Source organism: Mytilus trossulus, chromosome 1 (genome assembly GCF_036588685.1).
Source record: "Mytilus trossulus isolate FHL-02 chromosome 1, PNRI_Mtr1.1.1.hap1, whole genome shotgun sequence".
Lineage (NCBI taxonomy): Eukaryota > Metazoa > Mollusca > Bivalvia > Mytilida > Mytilidae > Mytilus > Mytilus trossulus.
In genome coordinates, this window is record NC_086373.1 from 72,888,147 (window position 1) to 72,903,206 (window position 15,060).

General features: G+C 33.0%; 1 protein-coding gene across 2 annotated transcripts in view; it reads right to left on the reverse strand.

Annotated features, from left to right (window-relative positions):
• Positions 1–15,060, reverse strand: part of LOC134684397 (uncharacterized) — a 425,720-nt gene that overhangs the window by 32,077 nt on the left and 378,583 nt on the right. For both annotated transcript variants that reach the window (XR_010101237.1, XM_063543683.1), the window contains exons 4-9: positions 8,830–8,992; positions 5,441–6,585; positions 5,099–5,192; positions 3,000–3,038; positions 2,474–2,575; positions 549–655 (exon numbers count right to left, since the gene is read on the reverse strand). Coding sequence is in view for 1 of the 2 variants with exons in the window: in XM_063543683.1 (XP_063399753.1) it covers positions 549–655; positions 2,474–2,575; positions 3,000–3,038; positions 5,099–5,192; positions 5,441–6,585; positions 8,830–8,992 (1,650 nt within the window). In the remaining variant the exon portion in view is untranslated. The remainder of the gene's footprint in view (positions 1–548; positions 656–2,473; positions 2,576–2,999; positions 3,039–5,098; positions 5,193–5,440; positions 6,586–8,829; positions 8,993–15,060) is intronic.

Below are 15,060 nucleotides of genomic sequence, written 5' to 3' on the forward strand. Positions count from 1 at the left end.
ATGCAAATGTTTACGAACTTGTTAATACAGGATCAAAACTGTATCGTATGCCCTTAAATGTGTTTCTTATCGCGATGAATGTTAACGTGTTACTTTATAGGGTTTATGACATGATAGGCCTTTCAGACAACTACTCATAACATTTCATCATTTTTCTCAATTTAAATCTTAAACCTTTTATATTTTTGCCTTTCAAATGTTTTGGCCGCTAATATGAAAAGTACTTCAAAAACTTGTGTCGCTGCAAAGATCTTTATTATGATTTGTATCTTAAATTAACAAAGACTTCAATAAAATAAAGTTACGCTTTTTTAATCTCATTGTAGTTCAAGTTCTCATTACGTCATTTCTATTTGTATTTTTTTGCGAAACTTTTTTTGAGTATGTTATTAATCTACGTTGTCTTTAGTAATGTGCTGATTGTTTTTAGTTCTGCTAATAGTAATAATATATGTAACAATGATTATGAGATGTTGACAATTGGAGATACAGGGTAACATATCTCATCAATATTCTTTTTATTACACAATTTAAGGAGGTATTGTTACCTTGGCAGCAATGATACTGAGTGCTTCACTGACACAGAATGAAGTATCTGGTCCCTTCCAAACACCGTATCGTCCTTCTTTCAGTTCACAAAGATTCGAAGTTTGCCCTTCAAAATTAATTTTTATTTTTGATTTTTATGCTTCCTTCTTTCAATTTTCTAAAGTTTAAGATCGTTTTCATATTGTTGCATTGTTTCATGTCTCTACCGTGGAATAATATATATTTTTTTTTTATCATTTTGTAGATTTCACAAATACAGTATACAATATGAGAGTAAATAGATAGGCTATTTGAAGTTAGATTTGCCACAGTTAATAAGTGTGACAATCGCAGCATTTACACGAAGGAAAAGATGACGATTATATGCCCGAATAAAGTAATATATTACCAGACCGGTGTGAACTGTGATTACCGCTAAAAAAAAAGCGATAATTTTGGATAACAGTGTTGAGTATGAGTTTCATTAAAAATACATTCGCATTTAGCTTCATTTTAAGCACATAAACTTTTACTTAACTAATGACCGGGGAAAACGCGAAGCAAGTATCTTGGTTATATCTGACATTAGAATACCACTTGAACTCTCCCGAAAATCTGTTTTTGGAGCCGAGCTATCTAAATCGTCTATTGTATTGTAGGCGGATTAAACCAATAATTTGTTTAAAAATCTTTAAAAACTATGCATTTACAAAAAACTGAATAACAGTCCTGATATCAGTTTTTTTGGCAGTGAATACTGCCATGTATAACTGCTTGAACAAATGAAAGCTAACATCAAATAATATTTTCTTTAGGGTAAACTATTTTGTGTAGTACAGGTTATGACGCGTAAAAGAGGGACGAAAGATACCAGAGGGACAGTAAAACTCAAAAATCGAAAATAAACTGACAACGCCTGGCCAAATATGAAAGAAGACAAACAGACAAACACATAGAAGCCAACAAGACAAACGATAGAACACATGACACAAAATAGAAAACTAAAGAATAAGCAATACGAACCCCACCAAAAACTAGGGGTGATCGCATGTGTAATTAAATAGACAATAAACAAATAGAGAATGAAGTAAAATATAGAGCTTGCCTAAATCTGTACTTGAAGTTTACGGTATAACCGTTTCAAAGATGTATCAGATATGTTTCTTATGTCAACTACAATCCACTTCCTTTTTCAACACAAGTTATGTACTGAACACGAAGCTGTCATTATGAGAACCAATCAGGTTTAAATTTCATTTACAATTATTGTAAAAACAATGTAGAGTCAAAATCCCTGGACGACGAAAATGGAACATTACTTCTGTTATTGTGGTCAGTAACATCACATATAAATTTAAACAATATTTCTTGAATATGATGTATGTTTATCATTCACTGAGACTTCGTAAATACTTTTGTTCAATCAAATTAATTTTGAACAACTAAAGAAAAATCCCCGTAAATATTGAATGTTACATCATGTCATCAACATAAGATAATAAACCCGTTTATGAAACAGTTTTCACGTTATTTTCCAATCAAACAAAAAGCTTTACAAGTTGCGGCAAAATTTATAATCTTTAATATCGAATTGGTCGTAATTTTGTCATCAATAACGTGAAAAGAATTTGTTGACTGGTTCAAAAATTTTGCACGTTCATATGCATTATCCAAACAATTATGAGCCACCATTCCTGCATGTTAATAGAACAAATCGTTCATTTTATATTTGGACCTCAACTTAAATTCAGTAAAAACATGTCAAAATCAGAAAAGAATATGTTATGTGGTTGTTCTTTTTTTGGAGGTATTGAATTAATAGACTACTGATAATAACACCTTTAAATACAGTTCAATACATTCTATCACAGGACGAATGTCTGCAGTGAGGCAATAAAATACAAATTTCGTTCAATATAAACTAAGAAATTTAGTTCAACGTTACCTGTCGATCCCTTCACACAAGTTTGATAGTCATAATTATTTGGCATGGTGGTCTTCCATACAACTCCATCGGTATCTATATATCCGAGACACGGAAGTATTACTTCAATTAGAAAAAAAACATTTTTTGTAATATGTAAAAGTTTCGCTGAAAGATCTCTTTTATTTCTTCTATGCTTTTCTTCTGCGCTCATTTTATCCATTTTGATACTTTTTTCTTTTTTTCTTTTAGCAATGATGAGGTTTTTAGGACAATTTATTGGTTTTTATCTATTTACTTTTTAATGCCAAAACCATCAACCTAGATATAACGTTGATCTTGACTAAATTACCAACTTAAGCCTGTATAAAATAAAGACTTCAAAATCCGAATCCTGTTTCAACATCAAATTATTTGTTTAAATTGTTGTATTATTAATATACTAGGAATGTGTCGAAACGGACTTGTCATGTTCACCGAAATTGCTCTTAACTTGCATTGAGGTTAAACAATTGCTATTTATATATACCAATATATGGTAACGTACCTTGGGACGCGGCCGCACAATCACTGTTACTGTTAACATCTGCAAAGCAAAAAAAATGTCATATATGAAATTTATCATAATTTTAATCATTCTCTTGCATATAACTTAATGAATCATCTTTTGGTGACAATAAGTCACATTGATAATTTTCACATATCAAAAAAAAATGTTTCAAAGCATTTTGGTATGACACAATTTTATTTGTATGAGATATGTATGAATAATGGTATCGACAGAGAGGAAACAGACACTGAAGGAATAAATCAGACTGACGACGTCATACAAAAACAACAGAACAAAACCAGGTGATAAATTTGGTTCAGTAGGTCACATTCGAGGAAAAGAGGACGGATTGTATAGACAACGGCAATTTAAAAATACTCTCCGTGAACTGTGAAACAAATATTCCATAACGCTCAACCAACTCGTAAAAATGTCCTTTAAATTATCGCAAGTATGATTTCGATTGCTCCACTTGAAACTCTGGGTTTAATAGCTTTCTTGTCAATTGTAAGCCTAATATACTAAGATGATTTTAGTACTTCGGAAGGTAAGACAGATCTTGTTCTACATGTGTAAATGATCAATACCTTAAGTAATCAAAACAGTACTTCTGCAGATTGAAGGTGATAGACATTTTTCATGGGACACTCCAGAATAAGGCACTAAATTCCTTAAGACAGCGTTATTCTATTTAAGAAATAATTCATGGAGGCTTGAATATATCGTGATTTTACCACGGGTTGGCCCTTTATGACAAATATTTTACCCTGAGCGATAGCGTGGTAAAATCTAGATATATTAAAGCCCCCATGAATTATTTCGATTCTAATAGGTCAAATACAGCAATTCTTTTGGATCGAAGCGCTCTAGGTGGAGGCAAATATTTGCCATTCCCAGAAATAAACACACTATTAAATTGGCGTAAAAGAACGGAGCAAACTGAATTAGTTACATGCTTAAACTATTTAAAATAATATATATAGATAGTTTTGAATGAATTTAAATGAAAAATTTACTTATATGTCTCAAATGTTTTAACAAATATGGCTTATAACACGTTTTAGCATCGTTTGTTTACGTTTCCATGTTGTGATGATTTTCGGTAATACAAGCGTGTATTTTCCCGTAAAATGCTCATATTCTAACGTCATCGTTTTATGACGTCGCATGTCATCGTTTTATGACGTCGCAAACTCATTCATAAAAAAACATATGACGTGGGAGTACGATCGGAACAGCCAATGCAATATATTAAAATTTTACCACGGGTGTGTAATCAAAGCGTTTGAAGGACGTCATGTTAGAATTCAACGATATAACACTGTCTTTCGATATAGATTTTATGATCTCATTTTGCTGTTTAGTTTTATATTAAAATCCGCCGTTGGCTTTGATGAAACCATGTGTATAAAATAAAAATTTTGAGAAAAAATTCTGTTTCATCAAGATTTTTTATTCAAATGTTGGACTATTTTGCATTGAAATTTCATATAATAGAAAAAAATCTTGATAGGCTATAGATGTTTATCGAATTTCGACACACATCGATCATGGTTTACTACATACATTACTTTTAATAGAAATGACATGATCTTAAAAACAAAGTAAAATCACCAAAATCGCGAACTCCTAGGAAAACTCAAAACGGAAAGTCCCTTCTCAAATGGCAAAACCAACAGCTCATACACAAACGGATAACAAATGCCATATACCCGACTTAGTACAGACATCTTCTTGGTAGATTAAACCTTGTTTTACATGTATAGCTAGCTAAAACTCTCATAGTCACGAAAAAATCTATTATATTGACAGCGATGTGTGTCCAAAATAAACAGACACAATAGCTAAAAATGTCATAATGGGGCACAATAGTCAACATTGTGATATAATCTTAATCCTGATACATATAAAAAAAATATATAAGAAAGAAAAACAAAAAGGCATCAAGACAAAACACATAAGCAAACATGAATGACAAGAATGCAAACAAAATACCATAGTAAAAACCAGTACAACTGTCTTACCTGACATAAAATCTATACCACAATACTCGGTCCTCACTTGTAAACTTCCTTCGATATATATTGCTTATTTACCTGCAGAATTCGTATCACATTTGTCCTCATCAATTAACTCGTCACAATCGTTGTCTAAACCGTCGCCAGGTATACTTAAGGTTGGTTTACATTTCTAAAATAAGGTGAAGTACCTGATATAGTTGCTTTATAGCTTCAGTGCTACATTTTGGATAAGAATTATATAAAACAAAACATTTTACTCTTATGAATTAAGAAATCATCTTCAAAAATGAAATGTTACTATTTAATCGGGGCTTTTAGACTTAATACAGTGTGGCTGAATAATACAAGGGAAATTCAGATTTTTGTCGAAACATTATTTAATGTCAAACTTATTAACAAACTTAATTTTATACATACCTCAGCTATTGATGCCATTCTCCTCCCAAGTGGAGTAACACCTAGCATCGAGCAGACCATGAATGCTCCAAAAACAATATTGGGCTCAGTGTGGTGTAAACGATGTAATTTCGGCACACTAGTATTGACAAATACCCTGCTGTACCCTGTTTCCCCTATCTTTTGTATTTGCAAATTACTCATAAACAAGCCATCCATTCTTAAACCATCAATATATTTGGTCTCACTTATTATTACTAGGGAACTCAATTTATGCCCATATTGACTATTACATAATTCTGGAGGTAGCAAATAGTCCGAGGAATATTGTTCTACAGGTGGAATGATGAACTTTTTTTCGGCATAACCTGTCGTAAATTGCAAAGGTAGAACTGGTTTATTTGATTGCATCAAACAATTTCTGTCTACGCTAATTGATTGATTTATATGATCTCCGCTTTCATTGAGATACAAATCATATTTTACTAAAGTGGCGTTTGGTCTATAACAACGTATGGTCACATTTGTATTAGCTTCCTTTGAAATAATTTTTAAAATAAATCTTCTTAAAAAATGACCAGGAAAAGATGCTATAATAAATTTACGACCCCAAGTATTAACAGGTGGCAACATGAGACTTTCGGCATTGTCATTCACCATTACAGACACAGGGAAGTCACTAGTAATAATGGATCCTGTCAAATCCCATTGACAGGAATGAATATGACGTTGACATTTCATTTGTTGGTGCAATTGAAAAGATACATCTTGTCTTGCACAAGACGGCAATGAACAGTTTCCTGAGCATTCTGGAAATGTAAGGTTCACAGTTGTAGCTATACCCACTCCCGTTACCGTAATTCTCGAATTAACATTTGTGAAAATGATCATGTATTTTGTTCCTAACACATCAAACGGCATGACCGCACAAATGTGACGATGTTCGAATGATTTATAATACACAATTATATCGCCGTTCGCTTGTAGATCAGCTCCTTTATATCCAATATTTAACAAATACGAGCTATCGATGGAAACGTTAAACGTGTGAAGGCCTAATGATTCACAATAATTGTTTACGGTGACATTCTGAGAGTTGTACGTGAAAACAACAATATGCGATCCACCAGGAATGACAAATCTGTTCCCCTTGTTGTCAGGTGATGCTACCAACACAATTACAAAACATCATTATTTACTGTTGTTTGTCTTTCTTTATACTTGTTCAAGTTTATTGTTATTTCGCAAATAAAAAATGAAATTCTGAAAATCATGAAACATTTATGGACAGATTAAAAATGACACTCCGTAAATTTAACGGACACCATCACGAACTGGTATCTTCGTCCAAACTAACTATGGAAATTTGTACCACGTGTTAGATAGTGGTTTGTCATTACGTTGTCCGATATTTTTATTACCGAATGTGACTGTTTTGCTGAATGTGAACTCGTATTGCTTAAAGACATGGCACGGTACTTTTCCATACCAAATTGTTACGAGATACCATGTTTTTTGTAAACTGTTTTGTACAGTTCAGTAGTCTTTTCGTTTTACAAACCCAGTAGTCAGCACTGTTTGTGCTAACATGAATTATCATTGATATTGTATTATTCATAAATTAACTGTTTACAAAATTTTGAATTTTTTGACATACTAAGGCTTTTCTTCCACAGGCATAGATTACCTTACCTTATTTTAGGAATTTTGGTCATCAATGCTCTTCAACTTCGTACTTTATTTTGCCTTTTTATTTTTTTTGGATTCGAGCGTCACTAATGAGTCTTTTATAGACGAAACGCGCGTCTGACGTATATATAAAATTTAGTCCTGGTATCTATAATGAGTTTATTTACAACCACTGGGTCGATGCCACTGCAGGTGGAGAATTATTTCCCCGAGGGTATTACCAGCCCAGTAGTCAGCACTGTTTGTGCTGACATGAATTATCATTAATATTGTTATATTTATAAATTAACTGGGACAACATCCCTTATGCGCCTCGAAATGAGGAACTCAAAAGTCACGTGTAAAGAAAAAATCTCTGTGTAGTGATATTGGACATGTTTCTATTTTTAACAAACGACTGAACTTAATTATTTGTGGTGATTAGGAAAGTAGAGGAACATAGAATAAATGTGTAAAAACTATGGAGCTATTGAATGTGTTCAAAGTATTAAATTTCTAAAGAACTTATTGTGTTAAAAAGGGGATACTTTACCAGAAGGAGCCGCATCACAAAAGGATGTTCGGGGTTTGCTAATTTACGAAAATAGTAATCTCACTTCTTACCCCGAAAATTTAACCACATATGTGAAAATGACACAGCTTCGAAACGAGTTATCATACATATCCAAGTTTACGATATGGACTGAGCTACAGGAAAAAACGTTACCATTACCGCCTATGTAAAAACAATTAAAGATATTGAGTCAACTGTTTACAAAATTTTGAATTTTTGAAATACTAAGGATTTTTACCTCAGGCATATATTTCCTTAGCTGTATTTGGCAAATCTTTTAGGAATTTTGTTCCTCAATTCTCTTCAACTTCGTACTTTATTTGGCCTTTTTAACTTTGTTGGATTCGAGCGTCACTGATGAGTCTTTTGTAGACGAAACTCGCGTCTGGCGTATATATAAAATTTAGTCCTGGTATCTATGATGAGTTTATTTACAACCACTGGGTCGATGCCACTGCAGATGGAGATTTATTTCCCAGAGGATATCACAAGCCCAGTAGTCAGCACTGTTTGTGTTGACATGAATTATCATTGACATTGTTATATTTATAAATTGACTATTAACACAATTTTGAATGTTTTGAACTACTAAGGCTTTTCTGTCTCAGGCATAGATTGCCTTAGCTGTATTAGGCAAATCTTTTAGGAATTTTGGTCCTCAATGCTCTTCAACTTCGTAGTTTATTCGGCCTTTTTCACTTTTTTGGATTCGAGCGTCACTGATGAGTCTTTTGTAGACGAAACGCGCGTTTGGCGTATATATATAAAATCTAGTCCTGGTATTTTTCATGTCAGTGCTTTTTATAGCTTGTTATGAGACAACCGAAGCCGGCATCTTCTTACTTTTATATTAATTGTGTCGGTTTTATAAATGCATCAACCAGGATTGCGTGTGTCAACATGAAATTCATCAGTGACTATCGAACCAAAACTGTAAAAAAATCGATATTTTGATTAATTTAGATGAACAGTTTATTTACGGAAAATGATATGTCATTTCAAACGTGCCGACTACCGTTGAAATATTCGTGGAGAAACATCAACCAGCAGGCTCACGATGCATTGCTTGTACAAAAAAACTCATAAAAGATATCAGGCTTACAGCATCTTAAACATTTACACCTACACCCAATGACGCTCTTATATATTGGTAAGATTGCGTACTCACCTTCGCTATAATACCGTAACACGAGCCCGGATGTTCCATTCAAAACAAACATTCTGATAGAAACTAGAACTTTGCTTGTGTTGGTAGATATAACAACATCCCCATTTCCACTGTAATATGATTCGTTGAAAATTATGGATCTATCTTCAATGTCATTGAATACCTGAAAAAGAAACAGCAATATTGTTTTTTTAATAAAAATGTATTACCAATACAAGAAATAGAAGACACTTTCAGAATATTTCGATTTGTACCTGATATTCATTATTTCATAACAAATAATCTATAAGGTACAAATCAGCACATTGTATTGCTCTTATTCTTTGGCAATTCACCTTTCTGGACCCATTGTTCAAATATTAATCAATTGATATGTTGTTGTCGATGATCCCAGTAAATGAGCCTCATCATGAAGATTGGTTATGTTAGAAGAAAATAATCAATGTCAACTCTTAGGATGAATAAATATGTGTCAGAGAAATTGATAACTTTATAAAAGCTTTTACGACGTAGAACTTGTTGTTTCAGTTGTTACATTTATACATATGAATATTGTTTTCATGAAATGCAATGTTCTTGGATTTGACTCTCGTTAATGTCTTGATCCAGAGATGCACAAGTGATGTGTTTCCAGATTGCATTACCTCTCAAAAACTTTAGGGACTTTATATTGCTTGTGAGTAAGTTCTCCTAACATATACCTTCATTAACTCCTTTATATAATCCTGTATTACTTTATTCAGCTTGTTTTATAACCGAATGGTGATTTTAGAATTACAGTTTTACGTACAAGCATCAATTCAATATTTCTGGTGGATGTAGGGTTAGCGCTATAACATCAGGTTTAATATACCATTATCTACATTTGAAAATGCCTGTACCATATCAGGAATATGACAGTTCTTGTCCATTCGTTTTTGAAACGTTTTGTTATTTGATTTTGGCATGTGATTATGGACTTTCCGAATTGATTTTTCTCTAAGTTCAGTAGTTTTGTGATCTTACTTTTATTTGCAGTTTGCATTCAAACAATGGTTAGTTTATGAAAGATTTACACTTACATGACTTATTGATAAAGTTCGCTACAGATCAAACTTTGTAATAAGTAGTATAAAGAGGGAGATCCATTTTCCCGTGAATTCTTTTCATTCGATGAGATAGGTAAATCATGTTTTGAATAGCTAGATCGATGCTAATTATAGTACATGAACATACGTCACATTATTGATTTTTATACCTTGAACAGGTATTCCTACAAAAATCAAGGCCAAGACTGTTGATTTTTTATGTTAACTTTGTTAAATTGTTAACTCCCTGTGTGCACATAAGGTACCATACTACGTAACTTGTCCAACAAGCCAAATGATATGGGACAAGTTCAAATGGGATGCTGTTTTTTCTCATTTTGAATATATGTATATTTATTTTTTGGATTGAGTTAAGTCTGCCAATTGATATTTTATCGTATGTTTTTCTATGTTGTGATGTTATGCTATTGTTTCAGAAAAAGGGAGAAGGTTTGGATCCATTAAAACGTTTAATCCCGCTGCAAATGTTTGCACCTGTCCTAAGTCAGGAATCTGATGTACAGTAGTTGTCGTTTGTTTATGTAATATATACGTGTTTCTCGTTTCTCGTTTTTTTTTATATAGATTAGACCGTTGGTTTTCCCGTTTGAATGGTTTTACACTAGTGATTTTGGGGCCCTTTATAGCTTGTTGTTCGGTGTGAGCCAAGGCTCCGTGTTGAAGGCCGTACTTAAACCTATAATGGTTTACTTTTTAAATTGTTATTTGGATGGAGAGTTGTCTCATTGGCACTCACACCTCATCTTCCTATATCTATATCTGTATTTGTTCTGGTCTTTTAATGTGTTATCGTCTATAAGATAATATATACTTTAACCGGCGAACATCTTACATCCGTTGGTCATAGAACACCTTACTTGTGTTACTAACACTTGTTATATGGCCTTTTTGTGTTACTAACACTTGTTATATGGCCTTTTTGTGTTACTAACACTTGTTATATGGCCTTTTTGTGTTACTAACACTTGTTATATGGCCTGCCATTTTAACATATCGGCCCTTCGTTGTGAAACAGATGAAATAGCTTCTTGATGTTTAACCTATACTCACGATTTGTAGTGTAATTGATTTGTTCTGTGGTGTTGTTTATTTTCTGATGACTTAGGTACCGGTGCAGGGACGGTGGTAAAAATGTCAGTACAAGTATCTACACAGTGAATTTGCGACAAAATTGCTGTTGACTACATTTGATACATATACTACCATGTTCGAAAAAGGTGTCGAAAAATTGTTTGTTTTGTTTTGAAACTTGTATACAATGGTCTCATTTTAAGTTATGTGTATATTACACAGAAAGCATTTGGGCTTCAATGCAAAATAATAAATTCTCGTGTTATTGGTTATAATGTACAAGCACCTACATTAGTTTGTCGGCAGTTGTTCCTTGCATATATGTAATAAATGTAAACACATTTATAGAAAGTAAGTCAAGAGTATGGACAGTCATAGGAATGCACTCAATAAGTGATATATTATTTGTTTCTTTAATAAAATGAAATACTATATAGTCAAATGAACCAGATTGACTCTATGAATTAAGCAAACATCCGAAAACATATGATAAAAACATTAAAATTTAATATAACAACACAAAAAATGCAAAACGTCTGAGCGTGATTCGAACCTTATCTTCAACACAATCTCTCTATATAAGTACAATTTAACGATGTTTCAATTTTTTCATTAGAATATTGTTTTTTTGTGTAATAAGGACATACCAAACCAGTTACTTTTTGAGGGAAAAGTAGTATAAATTACAACAGTCACAAAAAGCATAATTTTTTTTTGGTTTGAAATGTCCTTCTGGGGGGAAATCCTCCCTCCGCCCGAATCCCGATTCCCTCCGCCTGAATCCCCGTTCCCTCACTCCGGATCTGTCCGGACCACTCCGGAATATTCCGGACCCAGGTGAATCCCGATTCCCTCACTCCGGAATATTCCGGACCACTCCGGAATATTCCGGACCTGGACGTGAATCCCGATTCCCTTACTCCGGAATATTCCGGACTGGTACGGAATATTCCGGAGTCACCTTGGCTCCGGACTCCGACCACTCCGGAATATTCCGGACTCACTTACCATGCCCAATTTTGAAATTGCAATCCAGTCCGGAATATTCCGGAGCACATTTTTATGGCCTTTTTGTGTTTCAGGAGAACGTTTAAATCAAAATCAAGTAAACATTCGTAAAAATAACAGATTGAAGTCCTTCTCAGTGCTTGAAATTAAAATTCAGTTTAATAATGAGTTCGTGCAGTGACAAATAGGTGTAGTCTTTTCATAAGAGTTATACGTTAAATATGGTTCCAATAGCTTGTTTCTGTGATGATATATATAAAAAGTAACACGAATAAGAAAGAGATAAATGAAAGAGAGATGAATATTTGGTATTCAAATCAAATATATCTTTCTTGTATTTGTATACTTCAAATGCCCTTTAATGGGTCAGTACATTTATCACGAAACACTTTCTTCACTTATTTCACATTTAATATAAATTCTTTGTGGAGTATAGAGGTCGTCATGATTATGGAAATTAAACTTGGAACATCAGGTTGGTCAAAGATTAAAATTAAACATTTCGTGGTTCCTTTTGTTTCTGGTACAAAAATGATGTCTGAATTTTTTTTTACTTTTTTTAAATCGCAAAATAATTCTGGGATCGGTTTTACTTCAGAAATGTCTCTCTTTCAAATAAGGGTGTCGTAAATGTCCACTATGAAACAAAACATGAATCTGACTCATTATTGAGGGCCTTGCGACAACATACAGAGGATAACATTTAGTCATTGGCAATCTTACAACATCTTACATAATATATAACAAAGTTTAAACCATTGCCATGAAGATATAATTACAGTAGATGTATGTTTCATTATAACACGTTATTTTGATTGGCTACATTGCAATCTCGCGTTATTCCTTAATCAACTTCATAACACAATAAAATTTCTCATGCATAATGACACGCCGAGGTTCCACAATAAAGTGCACAAGTAAGTTAAATGAAAACTTGATAAAAACCGTGTTTTCATGATCCTAGCTAAAAGAAATGTAATTATAAGTATTGAATGCTTCATTTTGTAACTTCGTAAGGTTGTAATAGCGTTGACCGTGTGCACATTTTTTTAAATAGAGCGCTTCCGCGCTTCGTACAAAATGTACTTCGTTCAACGCTTTTACATCCCGATGGAGTTACAAAAAGAAGCATTCAATTCTTAAATAATGGTTTTTAAAACCCGGTTAGAAAAAAACTAATTTGACAGAAAGCAACCGAACAAGGGTTCACATAAGCGCTGCATGTGTCTTTAGAGTCTCTGCATTATGATTTCACATTGATGTTGATTACAGAAACCTCAATGATTGTTATTATATAAACAAATGTAAACTAAAATTTTATGTGTTGCTCTCCTAGCTACAAAATGTATCCAACATCAAAGATGTGGAACATAGGCCGTGTTCACATTGACCTAAATTTGGTGTTGTGTTCGTGTAACTCACACATAAACTAAACATAATTACGTTCCCATTGATAAAACTCAATGTTTACATGTAGTGTAAATCATGTTTTGTATACATGCAGTCGATAGTCGATGTAGGCCTTGTGTAGGTTAAGTGTACACAAAAATAAGCATTCAGAACTCTGATTTTCCCATGTATATTTAAAAAAAGAAGCAATTTTTATATAAAATTGATACTTATAACACTTATGAATAAAGTTATTTACAAAAATATTTTTCTATACTTGATATATTTATTTGTTATAAAAACACTTTACGTAGCCTTATTAACCCCATATCAAGACAGACAAGACTCATTCACCATTATTGCCGAACACATAATCCATTTGAAAAGGTCTTCCCGAATCGACTGGACGTACACACTGACAGAAATATTTGCCACTGGCCTTTACTCAAACAATGATTCACTCAAAAATGCATTACTGAAAAAGGGTGAGGTTTAGTATCTCAGATCCGTTAGATAGTAAGAAATAACAAAAACAAAAAACATCACCCCTTCCTTTTTTGCTAAATACTCATTGGAGAAAAAATATAATTTGAAACAAACAGAAAAGATAGAAATGTAGTGATCCTTAACATCGCAATTCTGTTTCTTTGTCTTTAAGCACGCTGATGCAGCCTATATTTTTAATGCGTAGTCGAGGCATCTTTAAACTTCTGCAAATCATCCAAAATGACTTTTTAAAGGAGCAACCACTTTACCTAAAAAGGGGGGGGGGGTCTTAGTCTAAATTTTTTCTCGCGCGAAAGTTAATATTCAATTTTGTTCGATGGTACCAATTCAATATTTAACACCATAATGTATGAGGAAACTTTGGAATCAGACTATATTTTCATTTTTATCATCTGTATGACCCGTTTTTTTTTAATTAAATTGTGGGAAAATCCATCCTCCCCCTTTTTTTTTTAGGTCAAATGGTCGTTCCCTTACTGCTAGAAAAGTTGTTCGAAAATTTGAGTTCGGTTCTACGTAATGACATTTAAATGACATATAGTTTACAAGTGTGAACAAATCTTATGTACAGGTAACTAGACAAGGTGTATAGATTTGGACAAATCTTATGTGAAACTAGTGTAGATTACATTAAACCAAGTGTAAACATGCTTACTGTACACGGCGTTTGGTGTGAACACGGCCATATTCTATCATAAAAATCATTTGGTAATTAATGCAATTAGTGTCTCAGTTAACATTATTAATAACACCATATAGGAAAATCGCAGAACTCCTTTTGTCATATAAAACACTGTCACACCTCCAAACATACTATCCACACTAATCTGTGTCCACACTTATTGTGTATGTAATATATATTTTGAACTTTACTGAACTGATATATTACACATGTCACTATAATAAAAATTACTTAATTACTGTTAACTGTTTTACCAATTCATATGAAGACATGGAAATGTATCAAAATAACCAATTATCTAATTGGTTACAATTTTACATGAACATTTGTGATTTTTCAACCTACATGTCTATGGAAGGAAAAGTCGTAAACGTATGCTCAACCCGCCACGATGGCGATTAGATATCACCTAACTTCATTCCATTTGATATTAATATATATTTCTTTTTGTTTGAAATTGGATTTTCGCCGTTTGCTATTTATAAG